This window comes from Ursus americanus, chromosome 14, assembly GCF_024610735.1.
Source record: "Ursus americanus isolate L20-20 chromosome 14, mUrsAme1.1.p, whole genome shotgun sequence".
NCBI classification, from domain to species: Eukaryota; Metazoa; Chordata; class Mammalia; order Carnivora; family Ursidae; genus Ursus; species Ursus americanus.
Window position 1 is genome coordinate 45,284,381 of NC_142140.1, and position 17,453 is coordinate 45,301,833.

At 56.7% G+C, this 17,453-nt stretch overlaps 1 protein-coding gene across 1 annotated transcript; it reads right to left on the bottom strand.

Moving 5' to 3' along the window:
* Positions 1-14,534: 14,534 nt before the first annotated feature.
* On the bottom strand, positions 14,535-17,056 carry KLF2 (KLF transcription factor 2). Its single transcript, XM_045778759.2, has 3 exons — positions 16,873-17,056; positions 15,812-16,634; positions 14,535-15,209 (listed from the first exon to the last, which is right to left on the bottom strand). Exons 1-3 carry the CDS (start codon positions 16,945-16,947, stop codon positions 15,034-15,036), a joined length of 1,074 nt encoding a protein of 357 aa, XP_045634715.1. The 5' UTR covers positions 16,948-17,056; the 3' UTR covers positions 14,535-15,033.
* Between the last annotated feature and the right edge of the window lie 397 nt (positions 17,057-17,453).

Consider the following 17,453-nt stretch of genomic DNA (forward strand, 5'->3'; position numbering starts at 1 on the left):
TCAGGGCAGATGGTGCTTATGTCCAAAACCAAGTGCTATATTTCATTCAGAGGCTCGGCCAGGGGACTTTCAACTCGAGGAGGACGGACGCCACTGCCCTTGTGTGGCACGGCTGGACTGAATCATGGGCCTGTCACCACTTCACCAGTGGTTATTTTTATAGCCGACAAGGAGACTTACTGGAAATGGCTTGGCATTCGTGCATAGAAAGCTCCTGCAGTTTAATTTGAGGAGTTGGAGGGCATGAGCCCCGGGATGGGGTGGCTCTTCAGGCCCTTCACCAAGACGTTCCCACAGAGCAGATCCCTCCCAGCCCAGGAAGAATTTGGGGATCCCCAGCCTCCCGGAGGAAGGTTCTGGTTCTTTCCAGACATACGTTTGAGGCCACAGAACCCTCACCTGTACCACGGTCCTCTGACCCTCATGGCTTACCCCAGACAGCTCGGCCACCTGCCCCCGTCTGGCCCGCAGGGGGGACGTTCTCTCATTTTCCATTTTCCATGCCCCTTTCTTGAGCTGCTCTCTCTCTCTCTCTCTCTCTCTCTCTCTCTCTCAAGCAGGGCTGGGCCAAGGAAGGTGGTTCATTTAACAGAGGAGGTGACAGGAGACTGAAGTTCGGCTGGGGGCTCCTTTCAGACGTGGAGCACATCCCGCCCCTTGGGGACGTCTCTCTGTCCCCCAGGCCCTTGTGCCCGGTGTAGGAGGAAGCCCTGCGTGGGGCGTTTTCTGATACTTTGTCTTCAGGACATTGGTCACATTTCCAGCAGCTCTTTTTCTCTTTCTTCAGCTACCTCTCTCACATCCCACCAACCCCCCAGAACCCTGTCTTTGCTCACATTGTCTTGCCAACACGACACCCCCAATTCCTGGGGAGGTGCCACATGTATTGTCTGAACTACATTTTTCCCTTGGAAGCGTGGTTGAGCAAACCAGTGAGAATTTTCCATCAGGCCCGCCTGGTTGCCTCCCCACACAACAGGCTGTGGGTCCCCCATGCTGCCGTGGACTTTCTTGGGGGGGGGGGAACGCAGGGACCCTGGACAGGCTGGAATCTTTGGCAAGGCATCATAAGGGTTTAAGGCTGGCCGTGAGAGTCCCCTTCTGGCCTTCACGGACGGCCTGCAACGGCTGTGAAACTCAATCTAGAAAATTCTTCCCACTTAGAGTCAGTTAAAGGACACCCAGTCCGTTCACACTGAGTCCCCTCCCTCCCATGACCTGAGAGTCTGGGACTGACTACTCTAAGCCCTGGGGCTCGGGGCGCTCTCTTGCTGGACCTCATTTGCAACTTTCTCTTAGGGGCCTCTGTACCACGTGGATCTGCTGCATTTCTTCAAAAACCAGACGCCCTCAAATGCAGTTGTGTTTGCAGAAACCGGAGATGCTGCCAGCAGCCAATGTCCTCTGAATCCGATTTAATTCAGCAAACGTTTGCCATCACATTGTACGAGACCAGGGGTCAGTAGACTTTTTGTAAGGGGCCAGATAGTAAATATTTTTTGGCGTTTAGGGCCATATGGTTTCGTTTGCAATCACTCAAGTCTGTGATTGTAGCACAAAAGCAACTTGAGAATATATGTCAATGATTGCACGCGGCTGCCTGCCGATAAAACTTTATTTATAAAAACATTTGGGGGGCCGGGTTTAGCCTGGATCTAGGGCCTGTGCTGGGGACTGGGGAGGCAGCGGAGAGCCAGACTTTTTCTCTGCCCTTGTGGCATTCCAGCTGAGTTTATTTTTTTAAGAGGGCTGAACAGTTTTTGATGTCTATCTTTCTCTGGGGTGCCGGTGGCATGACTTGGAAGAATAAAAATGAAATGCTGCATTGCCCACAACACCATCAAACCAGAGGTCCCCTCCCTGTTTCCCCATACATAAGTTTTAGAGTCAACATGTTGAAAAGGAAATGATGTGAAGTAAGAATGGCCCCTTCTGTGAATCCAATGACAATGTCAAGGTCATACCATTGTTTTGAGTCCCCCACTTCTCCATATTAGGGACTCTCTTTACCATCTTGACTCAAGGCTGACAAAGGCATGGGCTGAAAAGAATTTTTTTAAAGCACAAAATGGAAAATCCATTGTTTTTCCTGAAAATCACTCATATGTCCAATTATACACGTTAGTGGAGTCTTATACAGTATTCCCTAATGAAATGGATAAAAGGGGTTTGAACTCACCCTTTCTGGGTGTCTGCTGTTAATAAAGGAGTGGATGTTCCTGTCAGCATGGCAGAGGTGGAAGGTGCCCTGGGAGTCTGAGGCTCCAGGGCAGTTCTCTGTTTTTACGTCTGATTTTCCAAATGCTATCTATGTAGTTGTTTATTTATAAAACCGCGGTAAAATTCACATTATAAAATTTACCACCTTACCCATTTCTCAGTGCGCAGTTCCGTGGTGCTAAGTACATTCAAGTTGTGCCGCGCTCCCCACCCTCCATCCCCAGAATGCTTCATCTCGTGACGCTGAAACTATCCCCATTAAACACGAATTCCCCTTCCCCCGCCCCCCGGCCCCAGGCACCTGCCATTCTTTCTGTGTCTGTGAATCTCCTCTACGTAGGGTCATGCACTCTTTGTCTTCTGTGACTGGCCTCTTTGACTCAGCAGAACGTCCTCAAGTTTCATCCATGTTGTAGCAGGTGTCAGAATTCCCTCCCTTGTCAAGGCTGAAGAACATTCCAGTGTGTGTGTGTGTGTGTGTGTGTGTGTGTGTGATCATGTCTTGTTTTCCATTCACCCATCAAGAGCAGAGACACTGGGTCCAAATTTTATTTTATATTCACAAAAGAATTTTTAAAAAATGACAGCATTTTATAATTGAAATCTCCATTCCCCATTTTCTTCTTTTGTTTTGGGGCACCTGGGTAGCTCAGATGGTTAAGCGTCTGCCTTCGGCTCAGGTCATGATCTCCAAGTCCTGGGATCGAGCCCCACGTGAGGCTCCCTGCTCCGCGGGGAGTCTGCTTCTCCCTCTCCCTCTGACTCTCCCCCTGCTTGTGTGCTCTCTCCCTCTCTCTCCCTCAAATGAATAAATAAAATCTTTAAACAAATTTTTGTTTTTATTGAGGTGAAATATACAGAACATAAAATTAAAAGTGTACAATGTACGTTTAAAGCGTACAATGAAGAGGCACTTAGGACATTCAGTGTTGTGCGACCATCACCTCCAGGTCCAGGACATTCTCCTCCCCGCAAAGGACACCCAGTCCCCATGTGCAGTCACTCCCCCTCCCACTCCCCCAATCCCTGGCAGCCCCCAAGCTGCCCTCTGTGTCTATGGCTCTGCTGGTTGTGGACGTGTCATGTCGATGGGATCACACTCGGTGTGGCCTTGCGTCCGGCTGCTCTCAGCACAATGTTTTCAAGGTCCACCCACCTTGTAGCGCGGGTCAGGGCTTCGTGCCTTTCTATGGCCGAGCATGATTCCGTGCGTGGACGGGCCATTGTGCGTATGTCTCCATACTTTGATGGACACTGGAGTTTTTTCTACTTTTTGGCTGTGACGGGCAGTGCTGCAGTGAATATCTTGACTGTTTCTTACACGAGCGAGCCAACAGCGGCAACAATAATAAAAACAAGCACCCCAACTTTTCCTCCAGGCAAAGATCTTGCAGGAGCCCCTCCCACTTAAAAAGGCATCCAGGCGGGGCTCACCCATGCTTGAGAAGGGACCAGCGGCAGGGTCACCTGCCCTGATGCCCTGTCTGCGTGCTTCCATGGGGAGACTCAGAGTCTTCCCGGGCACAAGTCGCTCGGGGTGGACAGTTACCTCGGACCTCGGGATCGTCCCCAAATGTGGCAGTCCCCCTCCCCTAGTCCAACGTCCTGGAGACCCTGGAATTAAAGAGAAGGAGTGTGGGGGGGAGCACCTGGGGGGTGCAGTCGGTTAAGCATCTGACTCTTGGTTTCGGCTCAGGTCGCGATCTCAGGGTCGTGAGATCGAGCCCCGCATCAGACTCTGCGCTCAGCAGGCTGTCTGCTTGAGGACTCTCTCTCTCCCTCTGCCCTTCCCCCCACCCAATAAAGAAATCTTAAAAAATAAATAAGTAAGTAAATAAATAAATAAAATGAGTGGGCTTGCTGCTTTGAAGATCTACCGTCTCGCTCTTAATAACGGCCACCATTCCTTCATTGAGCACCTACTGTGTGCCAGGCATGGTCAGGTCCTGCCCCTCAGGGAAAAGCTGGCCCCCACAGGGACTCGCACACACGCAGGCAGAGAGGGTTGGTGGGAACCGGCTGTGCTTGTAACAACTTCTGAGATAAGAAACCTTTCCTTCGACAAACCTCTGTATGACTCAAAACGAACCCACGAGCCTCCGGCACGCTGGCCTGTCACCCCGGGCCGCGCTGAGGAAATGAGACAGCAGGATGTGTTTGAGGTTTGGGGTTCAACGGAAACACACCGGGAATGTGGAGAATTCTGCCGGGATTGGTGTCTCTGGGCATGTTTTCAAGCCGAGCGGAGGGACGGGGCTGGCTGGATTCCTCCTGGCTTTTGGAACATCGCAGAACCCAGAGGCCGCAGACACGGGGTTTGGCTGAGGAGTGTGTCTTTTAGACTTGGGGCAGTCCCCAAAAGGCCAACTTGGGGTCAAGGTTGAAATCAGGGGTGACCGAGGCAGAGGGCAATCAGGATGTGCTGGAGAAGGCAGGATGGCAGCCTCGAGAACAGCATCTGGCGTTGGCGGGCGCAGAACTATTTCCTGAACGGCCGTGAGAGTTTAGAGCCGCGTGTCTCCAAGTGTGGCCTGCAGGCGACCGAGCCGGTCCCTGTGGCACTGTAGGCATGCCAGCTTCTTGGCCCTGCCCGAGGCCCTCCAGACGGGAGTCCGTCCACACTGGGGGACAGAGCAGGCGGGGGACAGCCCAGGCCGAGCTCCTACCGCGTGGCATGAAATGACTCTCCGATTTGCTCTTCTGACCAGCTCAGGGGGACGTGTGGCTCAGCTGGACCGGGCAGTTGCCCCAAGCTGTGGCCAGGAGGAGAGCGCCAGAGCTGGGGTCAACCTGGGCCACAGACTTTGGGTCCTGTCTACACTGCACACTGCATGCTACCCAGCATCCTCTTGGCCTCTCTTGGAGTCCATAAGAAATCTGTCATCCCAAGAAACCCTGGATTTGGGGTTTTGTTCCTTAGGAGTACCAGGAAGCAAAGCCACTTAGCCAGTTTATGGTGCTGACCCTTCCCAACCAGGCCCCCCACTCATGCACACCCCTCACCTCTGGCTGCTCGGACCCAGTCAAATGGGGGGGGGCCCAGATACCCATCCTGACACCCCCATCTTGGTTAGGTTGGCCCACGTGCCAGTGGGCAGGGCTCCTGCTGGGGGAATCAAGGCAGGCTTCCTAGCGGAAGTGACACTTGGGCTGGGCCTTGAAAGGTGGACTAGGTTTGTCCCATGGACACACGGGAGGGACTTTTCCACAAGAGGAACAGCCTTGGCCAAGATGTGGACTTGGGGAGGAGAGAGGGTGAGTGGGGGTAGGTGGGGGGACCTCGGAGATTAGGATGGGAGGTGGGGGGTGCGTGGGAGCCGTAGAGGCTCAGTGGAGGGAGGTGGCTGCCTGTAAAGGGCCAGAGTGCTGAGTGAAGGACTTTCCAGCATATTCTAAACCAGCAAGGAGGGGCGTGTTCAGATGCCTGGGGCAGGCTCTCAGAAGCAGACCCCCAGTGGGGTCCCCACTGTCAGCCTTGGAGCTTGAGGAGCTGTTCTTGGGGGCTGGGGGGTCGCCTCTGTCGGTCAGGGCAGGCTCCAGTCCCCAGGGGACACCCAGAGATCTCACGAGCACCCCAGATGTGCAGATGAGATGAGTCTCAGACACACCAAGGCCCCTTGGGCAAGACCCGGATCCCCCCTCACCTCCATGGAACCCCACCTCAGGAGCTCAAGCCCCCAGCGAATGTCCCGCTGCCACGATTCACTCATTAAGGCTCAAGCAGATTCTCCTGCATTACTGTTATTTAATTCCCATGCATTTCTGAGTTTGCCAAATTTCTCCCTGTTTTGGATTTCTCGTTTCGTTCCATTGTGGTCAGGGAACATGCTTTGTATTATCTCAAACCTCGTCAGTGTATTGAGGTGGGTTTTGTGGTCTATCCCGGGGAATGTTCCATGTGCACTTGAGAAGAATGTATTCTGCTCCTGTTGGGTGGAGTGTTCTAGACATGTCTGTTATAGCTAATTTATGGACTCCCTGTACTTAAAAATAAGTTTTTAAAAAGCCGGTGGGGTGGGGGAGAAGGGGGGGGAAAAGGCTTGTCAATAGAATGTTCCGTTCACTTTGTTCTAGGTTAGAACAGAGTCGTGTCCTAGCGGGCAGTGTGCCGTTGGGGCCCGCGGTATGGCCAGCTCCCGTGGGATTTGTGTTTGTGGCTCCTGAGAGCCAAGGGACCCAGGAGGCCTGGCCAGCCTGTCCCAGTAAGTGCGTCCGAAGGAGAGCAGATGGAGTCGGCCTGTGTGAGGGCCTCGGTTTCCGGATCCTGGCCCAGCTCAGGCCCCGGCCCAGTGGAGGGTGTCGGGGTTGGCCGTCCCGGGGTCCCGGGGCCCTCAGGGCCTGGCAGGATGGGGCGCTCGCTGCACCCAGAGCAGCCCGCAGGATGGGCAGACAGGCAGGCGGGCGTGCCGGGTGTGAGCGGCACCTCGACCGCAGGCCTGTCCAGCTCTGCACAGCCCGGGCTGCCACGAAACCCTGAAATTAGGGCGGCCCCAAAGCTGGGCCACTGGCAGCGCTCGCCTCTCCGCTGTTTCACAGAGGAGGAAACTGAGGCCCTGTGTGTGGCTAAGTGGGGCTGACCCAGCTGTGAGCTCGTGAAGAACTGAGATCCCACCGTGCTGGGACGTTTGCAGGCAAACCTTTCTGAGCTTCTGAGTGGCCGTGAATGAAGCTTTGCAAGAGAAGACAGGGGCATCCAGCACTGCCAGGTCTGGCTCGATCCCCCCCACAACTGAACGCAGGGTCTGGAAGATGTGTTTGCACATCCATGTTCATGGCAGCGTGAGTCACAATCACCCAAAGGCAGAAGTCACCTGAGTGTCCGGCGGTGGGCGAATGGATAAGCAGAATGGGGTTGGGCCATACCGTGGAGTATTATGCAGCCCTGAACAGGAAGGGAGTCCTGACCCAGGCTGCAACACGGGTGAACCTGGAGGACGTTATGGCGAGGGAGCTCAGCCAGCCACAGAAGGGCAAATACTATGTGATTCCTTTTAGGTGAGGTCACAGCCTCAGAAGCAGGAAGTAGAGGGTGGGGGTCTGGGGGAGGGATGGAGAGTCAGTGATTTAGTTTGGGAAGATGTGAAGGTTCTGGAGAGGGACGGTGGGGATAGCTGCACAAAGCCACTGAACCAGACACAATGTGGTTCAAATGGTTAGTTTTTGTTCTGTACATTTTACCACAATGAAAAAGGAAAGAAAATAAGGGGTGTATGGGAAGAAAGTAGGGTGATGGGGGAGACGGAGCTGGAGAAAGTGCTCAGACTGGGAGCGGGGTCTTGGCAGGGCCTCTGTCCCCGCGCCTGTCCCGTCTTCCTCGGTCTGCAGGGGCTGGGGTGGGGGAGGGGTGGCTCCCTTGGTTGGTGCCAGCCTGGATTTGGTCTCTGTCCCCAGGGAGCCCCGGGGCAGAACCAGCCAGGGACCAGGGACCCCTACCAGGGAATCGGGGGTGAAAAAATGCTCAGGGAACCAAGAGAAGAGCAGAGAAGGGGGTGAGCGCTCAGAACGGAAAGGGGGGGCCTCTCCTAGCTTCGGGTCATGGCTGAGGAAGCGTGTCATAGCACATGAGGGGCAGGGCACGAATGACAGTCACTGCCTGCCTTAATCCCCCTGTGGCTCCCTACTGCCCCTTCAGTCCTGCAGCTCTGGCGCATCCCTGCCCCTTCCCACGCTTTCCAGTCAGAACCACCTCCTCCTTCCCAGAAGCCCCACATACGGCCATCTCCGTCCACCCCACTCCCTCCAGGGGGTCGGTCTGTGAGCCCCAACATTGGAGGCAGGACATGTGGGTGTTGCATGAGGCTGAGAGAATCAGTCGTGCCTACCCAGAAGGCCCAGCTGAAGACCTGGGGTTTGCGGAGGGGAGAGACCGTGGGGAGGTGCAGAGACTTCCAGGACCCAGTGGTCACTGGGTCTCAGCCTTGGGGAGTCTGGGTAAGGATTTGGGGAGGGGCGGAACTCTGAGGAACTCTGGCCTTTCTTGCTGTGTGATCTTGGGCAGGTGGCTCCCCTCTCTGAGCCTCTTCATGCATCCCTCACCTGCTGGCCCATCAAGAAGTTCACCTGCCCCCCAGTTCCATGTGGTTGGCTCATTTGCTAATGTGTGTTCAGGCCCAGAGGAGCCCAAGCATTGGAAAGAAGTCATTAAGCATGTGCTTAGCAGGATGAGGGCCCTGGGTCCTCCCCCCATCCCAGGGAGTGGGCGAGGTCAGCTGGATGGCCAAGCATCTGGAGGATCAGTTGCTGCTGGCCATAGGAAGAAAGTGAGGAAAATAATTTCCAGCTGAGGAAAGAGTAAGTGCAAAGGGCCTGAGGCAGGACTGAAGGGTATACTGTTTATTCCCAGAGCCACAAATGGCCACAAATGTATGCTGCCCCACCCTCCCTCGCTTCCAAAAAAACAATTGAAATTGGTGAAATATGGATCATTGAGACTCGCCTTATCCCTCTGCCTCCCTCATGAAATGGGACTGAACCTTGGCCTTTAGGGCCCACACAGCGAAGGGAAAGCCCTGACTCTCAGAGTCCTAGCATCAGTGCGTGACTCTGGGAAATGCCTCTGGGCTGCCGTTTCCTCTTCTGCAAGGACAAGGAGATGGTGCCTCTGAGAGGCTCGCAGGCCTACAGCAGAAATGACGTGCTGAGGGCCAGTGAGGGGGCCACTCGCCGGCAGGCACAGAGCAGGAAGCCGAGGTGCTGGGAATTGAGATGCCAGAGCCTGCTTCCTCCACCCCTGCCTAAGGAGGGCTACCCAGGGCCCCAGCCTTTTGTCCCATGGCCTCCTGTTCCCATCTGAGGGTCTGCTTTCTGGCTTCAAGCCTGCAGAAAAGACCCCAGTACAGCTCGGCTAGGTTGCTACCAGTGGCTACAGGAAGAGTGCATGAGTCGACATTCTAGGCCCAGGGGACGCAAATGCAAAGGTCCTGAGGCAGGACCAGGGGAGTGTGTTTGGCTGACAGTAAAGGAGGCCAGTGTGGCTGAGTGAGCACACAGGAGCGAGACGAGAGGTGGGAGGGAGGAGCTGGGGCCCCTCAGACCACGAAGCAGTCTTCGGATTTATTCTAGAATGATGGAGAGCTGCTAGAGGACGCCATCTGATTTGACGGGGGAGACAAAATTGGCCCCAATACGGTGTCCGTGTAGAGGATCCATGGGTCCGGTGCCCTTGTTTTCAGATGGGGAAACTGAGGCCTGGAGATGCGCCATGACTGCCCATTGCAGAGGCGTCCCAGTGGGGGAAAACTTTCATTTCAGGCAGACAGGGTTTCAAGGCTCAGCTCCATTACGTGGACAGTGGTCTTGCCTCCCCACACCTCCATTTTCTCACGTGTAAAATGGGTACAAACTCCTGGAAAACACTCATCACAGAATCTGTCTCATAGAAATCTCACCCCCTGCCTCCTGTCTGGTCCAGGGCACGGACGGACCATCTGTGTTTGTCCGTCCAACTGTCGATGGACATTTGGGTTGTTTCCACCTTTTGCTGATTGTGGGGCCTGCTGCTGGGAACATTGGCATACGGCCACCTGTTTGAGTCTCTGTTTTTAAATCTTTGGGGTCTACAGGCAGGAGCGGGATGGCTGGGTCACGTGATAACCCTGTTTCGCTTTTTGGCAAACTGTTCCCTGCCCAGGCCTCCTTCTGCTTCCTCTTGTAGCATCTCAGGGAACCCCAGTCACCCAGCCAGGCTCCCCCAAATATTTGTGTTTCCTGATTCTGTTTCTCCCTGTCTGGGACTTTACTGGAAAATAAGCTTTCCACGATGTTCAAGATGGAAACCTTGAAGGGACTCAGTGGGGCCTCCAGGAACCAGGGTCTCGGGCGGGGAGGAAGACACTGCGAGCTTGGTGTGTTTCAGGATGTAGACATTTCGAGGCACGGGTAGGAGCTGTGACGTCAGGCTGACTGGGGTTCGAACCCTGGCTCCATCACCTACACTGGCACCGGGCCTAAGCTAGTCTTCCCTTCCCGGAGCCCCGCTTTCTGCATCGGCAAAACTGGGGTGGCTCTCCTCCTGCCCCCACCCCTGCTTGGTGGGAGGGTTGAAAGAGAGAACTTGTGGAAGGTGCCTGGGATGAAGGCACCTGCCCCAGCCCTTGTGCTTGGTTCACGTTCGCATTAGGTTAGTCATTCCATAAACCTGTTGACACTGGCTCTGGGTGCCGGCCTGAGGCTGAGTCACTGCTGAGTCACCAGGACTCGGCTCAGGGCTAAGGCACTGGGTGCATCTGCTGAATGAATGAATGGGAGAGACAGAGAGAAAGGGGGGGAAGAGAGAGAGGGAGAGAGGAGACAGAGGGAGGTGGGGAGAAAGAAAAAGAGGCCAGAGAGACAGAGACACAGGGAGAGATGGGTTGGGGGTTCATCCAGACCCCCAACCCAAGGACCGGACTGCACGTGGGGAGACCCGCCACGCTGGCCACACCCCAGTGCTGGGTGCCGCCCTCCCCCTGCGTTCTTTCTGTCCTAAGGGCAGATCTTCACTTGCCAGACAAGGAAACAGGCCTGTGAGGCAGACATGGGGGCTGGGGGGGCGGGGGGAGAAGGGTTTTGCCTGAGCAGTGGTTCTCGCTGCTGGTGGTTCTGTGTCTCCCCTCTCCCCAGGGGACACTTGGGGACGTCTGGAGACATTTTGGTTGTCATGACTGAGCGGCTGGGGGTGCTACAGGCATCTGGGGGTTGACGACAGGGGTGCTGCTCAACACCCTTCTTTTTTTTATTTTTTTAAAGATTTTATTTATTTATTTGACAGAGAGAGACAGCCAGTAAGAGAGGGAACACAAGCAGGGGAGTGGGAGAGGGAGAGGCAGGCTCCTAGCGGAGGAGCCCACTCAACACCCTTCTCTGCACAACATGGCCCCAGCAGCAAAGAGGGTCCAGCCTCAAATGTTAGCTGGTGCCAAGGGAGAGAAACCCTGTGTCAATTATTTGGGGAAAAAAAATCAATTTAGGTCCCAGGCTCACACTATACAGCAGAATACACTCCCCATCAGTTAGCTGATCAAAACCAGGTTGATCCCGTTACCTCCTCTCTCCCTCAGTCAGTGTATTTAAATGTGTGCAGTATCTTAGGACCTCAGTGAGTCATAAAATCACAGATGCAAAAGGGTGTCTGGGTGACTCAGTCAGTTGAGTGGCCGGCTCTCGGTTTCGGCTCAGGGCATGATCTCAGGGTCCTGGGACTGAGCCCCATGTCGGGCTCTGCACTCAGTGGGGCGTCTGCTTGAGGATTCTCTCTCTCTCTCTCTGCCCCTCCCCCTGCTTGCTCTCTCTCTCAAATAAATCAATCTTAAAAAAAATTATAGATGTGAAGTCTCTTAGGTGGTCATGAAACCCCTAGCCCAGTGGTTCTCAGTCTGGGCTGATTCTCCCCCCCACCCTGGGGACACTTGGCAACGTCTGGAGACATGTTCGGTTGTCACAGTTTGCAGGGACGGGTGCTGTTGGTGTCGAGAGGGCGAGGCTGGGATGCTATTCCACGTCCCTCGGTGCACAGGGCAGAGCATGATCTGGCCCCGAATGTCGACAGAGCAAAGGTGCAGAAACCCTGTGCTCACACCCCCAGCTCAGCACTGGAGCCACCTGGCCCTGGTGCTTTCATGAGCCGTCTCTGGCCTGTTGCCTTGGGACTCCCCAGGGTGATGCTGGGTCTGGGTGCTAACTCAGCGTTGCCGATGGGGCAGGGTGCTGAGTCAGGGACTCACCTTACCCTCTGAAAGCTCACATTTCCTCTACTTCACACCATATTCTATCACCAGCCTGGGTGTCCGGGACTCCCTGACATACAGGAAACTTCTGGCAGAGAAACAGCTCTTGTACCCTCCCCCCCATCTCTGGAGTGACTCTTGGGAGGTCATTTTGGCAATGCCTAAAGTCCCCCCAAAACCTTCATCCCTTCCAACCCCTTTACCCACCCCCCTGGAGGACAATCTGAAATATGGCCAAATACACACACACACACACACACACACACACACACACACACTCAGTGTTCGTTTGCATAAGCAACTTTTGGCACGTCTCATGGAATATTATGCAGCCATTTCAAGTGGTAATAAAAACATATCATGGAGGGGAAAATACGGAAAAATGGTTTTAACCTTGCTTGGAAAAAAAAGGGGGGTACGCTGATCATTACGGCCATGTGAAAGCAATTCAACCACTCACCAGAAATCCCTCCCTCTAACAACCTTTGATTGGAATTGGGTTGCAGAATGCAGGTAAGTTATTTTTCCGTTTGATATTTACCATTTTGTCAAACGGATGCCAGGACTTTTTATGGAAAGGAAAAGTGCCGACATTCGGTGTGTTCTTACGGGTGATCTGAGCTGGGGCCCGGCGGTGAGATTTTATTCGTACTTATCTCTGGGTGACATCTGCCATCAAAGCTTGCCCCTGGGACGGGGCCACCTCCTTGCATAGAAATGCATGAATGCTGCTCTTTTAGGAACCGGAGAGCCAGTTCCTCTACCCCGCGAGGCACTGCTGATATCTGGGGTTCATCCTCTGAGCACTGGGGGGGGGGGGGTCTGCCGTATACATCATAAGCTACTTAACAGTACCCGAGCCCTCCACCCACCGGATGCCAGCAGCACTCCCCCTGCAGTTGTGGCATCCAAAAATGTCTCCAGTCCAGGTCACCCTTGGCTGAGAACCACGCCTCCAGAAGATACTTGATGAAAGTTGACATTTGGGGTTTCAGAAAGGGACAGAGAGAACGATGAGGGCTATTTCTGCGGTAGTCAGTGCAGGCTGAAGCCTACAGCCGGGACGGAGTGTGGCACTTTGTTCCAGCAGCTGGAGGCGCTCAGGAAACAGAAGTGCAACAGCTCCTGTCCCGTTACAGCTGGCCTCTCATCAGACTCAACTTCCCCCGGGGGAACCTGCGAGGTGTTTTTGAGCAAGCCAGAAAAATGGCTTCACCTGCAAGTTTAAACTCAACCGGAAAGACTGGAGACCCTGCAAAAGGTTATTTTAAATCTTTTGTGAGTCTTTGTTCTGCCCCCAGTGCCCCCAGAACCAGCTGTGAGCAAAGAAGAGTATTTCCACAGGTCGGTGGGGCCGCGGCTCTGCTTTCCTCTGGAACAGTTTTTGCAAAAGCCGCAGAGAGTGGGTACGGGAGGCTCACACGCCCTTCATCACCAGCGGCCCTGGGCCTAGGCTATTTATTCGAGAAAGATGAATCAGATTGTCATCTCCCATTTCTGCTTTTTGTGGATTACCAAACGCTCTCAGCTGTTTCCAGGACTGCCTTCAGGGGGAGGAAGGATGAAGGGAGGGAGGAAATCCCAGCCTCTGTCGCAATGGGGCGAGAGTGTTTTAAAATAGGCGCTGCTTACAAGCTATTTTCACTTTCTGGAAACAACTTGTGCAATTGTTGGTAGTCATGGTTACCCACCGGGGCCCTGAGAAGGGGGAAGATGAGGGGGAACCTGCCAGGGAGAGGCACCTCCTTGCCCAACTGAGACATTTGGGGTGCAGTGCAGGGGTCTCCCCTTGTTTACGAGGTGGGTTTCTGGAGTGGCCACCTCCAGCCACCAAGACAGGGGCTCTGATGTGATTCCCTCACACCAGGGCACCTGCAGGGGTGCCCTCCAATGCAAGCAACAGATGGGTTGCTGCAGAAAGCCCCTGATCCCTTCCAGTGGTGTTCAGGGACCCTCAGGAGGCAGACAGACCAGGCTAGCATCCTAACACCACCACTCCATAGCTTCCTCTCTGGGCCTGTTTCCTCATCTGGAAAAGAGCACTCACCATACATAGCCCTCAAACACGGATTTCATTTTTTCTAACAGGATGGGGAACTCATCCCTTAAAAAAATCCTGCTAAAAGGCAAGACTAGAAACTCAGCATTTTGCCCCTTTCAAAAAAAAAAAAAAAAAAAAAAGAAAGAAAGAAAGAAAAAGAGAAAAAAAAGGTGTGTGTGAGAGGGGTGGGGAGACCCTGCACACTCCAGAACCTTTGGCTAAAACCTCAGAAGCTTCCAGAAAGAGGTAAGGCTTTTTTTTTTTTTTTTTCAGCCCAGAGGAGGCCACGTCAGTGGGACCAGCACTTTCCCCAGCTCAGGGGAAAGAGAGGCAATTTATGGCTCAGGGAACAACCTTAAAATAACTCTCCCTCAGTCTTAAAATGTAGTGTTTAAATTTATAGAAAAACCCACAGGTTCCTGGCAGCTGGGTGCTGCAGCTGGCAGCCCAGGGTGCTGGCTGGGGCAGGACACACTTCATCCCACCTCTGCCAGGCTGCCCTCCATCAAAGCTGCCCCTTCCCCCCACGCCCACCCTACACACCAGCTTCCAAGCAGTCAGACCAGCGCTGTGATTTTTCAAAAGATGCAAAACTTTCTTTTAATTAAAAAAAAAACCAGCAAAAGTCTTATAAAAATGAACCAGGGAGCCAAACTGCCCACCTGTCTTCCTATTTACAGTAATACAATATCTGTCACAGTCACTATGTACAATATTATAAAAAATGTCAAAGACAGTACAAATTAAGGCTGAATTTCTCACAAGGCATCAAGCCTCGATCCTCTAGTGTAGACCCAGTGGGGGGGGAAGACGACACTTAATTATTGCACCATTTTGAAAACAAAATTCGTCAAGGAGGATCGTGGTCTTCTCCCACCGGGCCTTCAGTCTCTGATGGGGGCCGGGGCGGCGTCGTCGTCGTGGGGGTTGGGGAGCCCCCTCAATGGCCACGCTGTGCCCAGCCCGGTCCTCTGGGCCCAATAAATACCAGTCACAGTTTGGGAGGGGGCCGCGCCCGGCGCGTGGGACCCGCCACGGCCGCGCGCGGGTGGGCGGGGGGCGTCCAGGCTACATGTGCCGCTTCATGTGCAGCGCCAGGTGGTCGGAGCGCGAGAAGGCACGGTCGCACAGGTGGCACTGGAAGGGCCGGTGGCCCGTGTGCTTGCGGTAGTGGCGCGTGAGTTCGTCGGAGCGCGCGAACTTCCAGCCGCAGCCGTCCCAGTTGCAGTGGTAGGGCTTCTCGCCTGCAGGGAAGGGGGAGAGATCGGGCCTCAGTTTGCTTCCCAGGGACTCCGCCTGTGGCCCCGGTACGCAACACGCTCCCCGCGACGGCGGCTACTCGGGCGCGGGCAACCTACCCCTAATCGGCGCCCCGAAGCTGCGGGGGGGACCTACGTTTTGGACCTCTAGGGATCCTAAGCACGCGCCCCTAGCTCTCGAACCTCTCGATTCTCGCCCCCAGGGCGCCCAACGAGCGCACTCTCCACTCCCCAGTGCTTCAAGCCACGCCCCCGGAGGAGTCCTAAGCTTGCATCCTCTCCCCAACGTTCTGAGACCCAGCGTCCCCCTAGGTTTCCTAAGTGCTCTCACCCTCTTCCCAATGCCCTAAGCCACGCTCCCAGGAGGGTCCTAAGCGTGCGTCCCTTCCCCAACATTCCGATACAGAGTCCCCCTAAGGTGCCTGAGCGTGCACCCCCTCCCCAACCTCTTGAGCCACGCCCTCAGTGGAGTCCTAAACGTGCGACCCCCTCCCAATCTCCTGAGCCACGCCCTCGGGGGGTTCCTAAACGCGCGCCACTGGTCCCGCGACCCCAGCCACCGCCCCTGGCCCGCGTTCGCCGCCCACCTGTGTGCGTGCGCAAGTGCGCCTTGAGGTGTGAGCTCTTGGTGTAGGTCTTGCCACAGCCCGCGTAGCTGCAGGTGTGCGTGGCGGTGCGCTTGCGCGGCCAGGAACGGCGGCCGCGCTTGGGCTTGGCTTCGAGCAGCTCCAGCGGGGACGCGGGAGGCGTGAGGAGACCTCGGGCGGCGGGCGGCGCCAGGCCCAGAGCTGCTGCTGCGGCGGCGGCGGCCGCGTCGTCGAAGAGACCGAAGCCGGCGGGCGCGGGCGGCGCGTAGTGCAGGCCGGGCCCGGGCGCTCCGAAGCCGGGGCCGCCGAAGGGCGGCGGGTAGGGGCCGCGCGGACCCGGCGCAGGCAGGCGCGCGGGGCCATCGGGGCTGAGTGGCGGCGTATCGGGCGGTGGCGGGGGGCGGCCCCCGGGGCCTCTCATGCACGCGGCTGCGGGGCCCGGGGCGCCCTCGCGCTTGAGGCCCCGCGCCCCGCGGGCCAGGCCGGGCGCGCAGCCGTAGCCTCCGCCGCCGTCCGCCTCGGGGGGCTCGGCCTTCACCAGGCGGCCGGGTGGCGCCAGCAGGAAGCGGCCGTGCAGCGCGGGCCCTGGCGGCACGTCCAGCTCTGGCCGCAGCAGCTCGGACACCAGACCGCCCGCAGGGGCGCTGTAGGGCGGCGGTGCGCTGGGCTCTGGATAGTAGAACGCAGGCGGCGGGGGCGGCGGCGGCGGCTCGGGGGCTGCCTCAGAGCCGAGGCCGTCCAGCCCCATGGACAGGATGAAATCCAGCACGCTGTTGAGGTCGTCGTCGGTGCCGCCTGCCTCGGGCTCTGCGCGCGGCCAGCGCTGCGGGTGACAGAGCGATAGGGCGCGGGGGTGAGCGCGCGCGGGTCTCGGGGATCGCCGCCCGCCGCCTGCGTTCTATTACCCTGAGCCCACGGTCCCCGCCGCCTTCGTTTTACAACACTGAGCCCGCAGTCCCCGCCGCCTACGTTCTACTACCAGCCCACATTTTTACTACCCTGAGCCAGCCGCCCCCGCCGCCCGCGGTCCCGGCCGCCCCCGATGTCCCTGCCGCCCTCACCTCCTGCAGGCCACGCTCGCGGCACGGACTGGCGAAAGTGGAGAAGGACGGCAGGATGGGCTCGCTCAGCGCCATGGCTGGGACCCGGGGCCGACGCGGGTTCGGGACACCGGTGAGCGGCTGCCCGGAGCCGGGCTGGTCTGGGCGCGGACGGGCGGGGACGCTCTGCGGCCCGCGGCCGGGCCCGCCCAAGCCTTATAGGCGCGGCGCTCGCGGGGGCCGGGCCAAAGCGGCGGCGGCGGAAACGCGTCCCGGATGGGGACGAGCTCCGGGCGCAGCCTAAATTTAGCCGCGGTATATAAGCCGGCGGGCGGCGGCGGCCGTGGCCACTGCGGACGCCAGGGCTCTGCGCAGCCTGGCCGGCCCCTTGCGTACCGCCAGGCCGCGCCCCCCTCTCGGGCCCGCCCCCGCCCGTCTCCCCGGCGACGCGTCAACACGCGCTCCACAACAGCAGCGTGACGCCCAGGGATCCCCGGGGCGCCCCGTGCGCTCCCGCCTGCTCGAGGACCTGGAGCGGAGGCGGCATCCGGGACCCGGGACTCTGAGTGGAACGCTGGGTCCCGGGGCCTCTGGGGATCCTG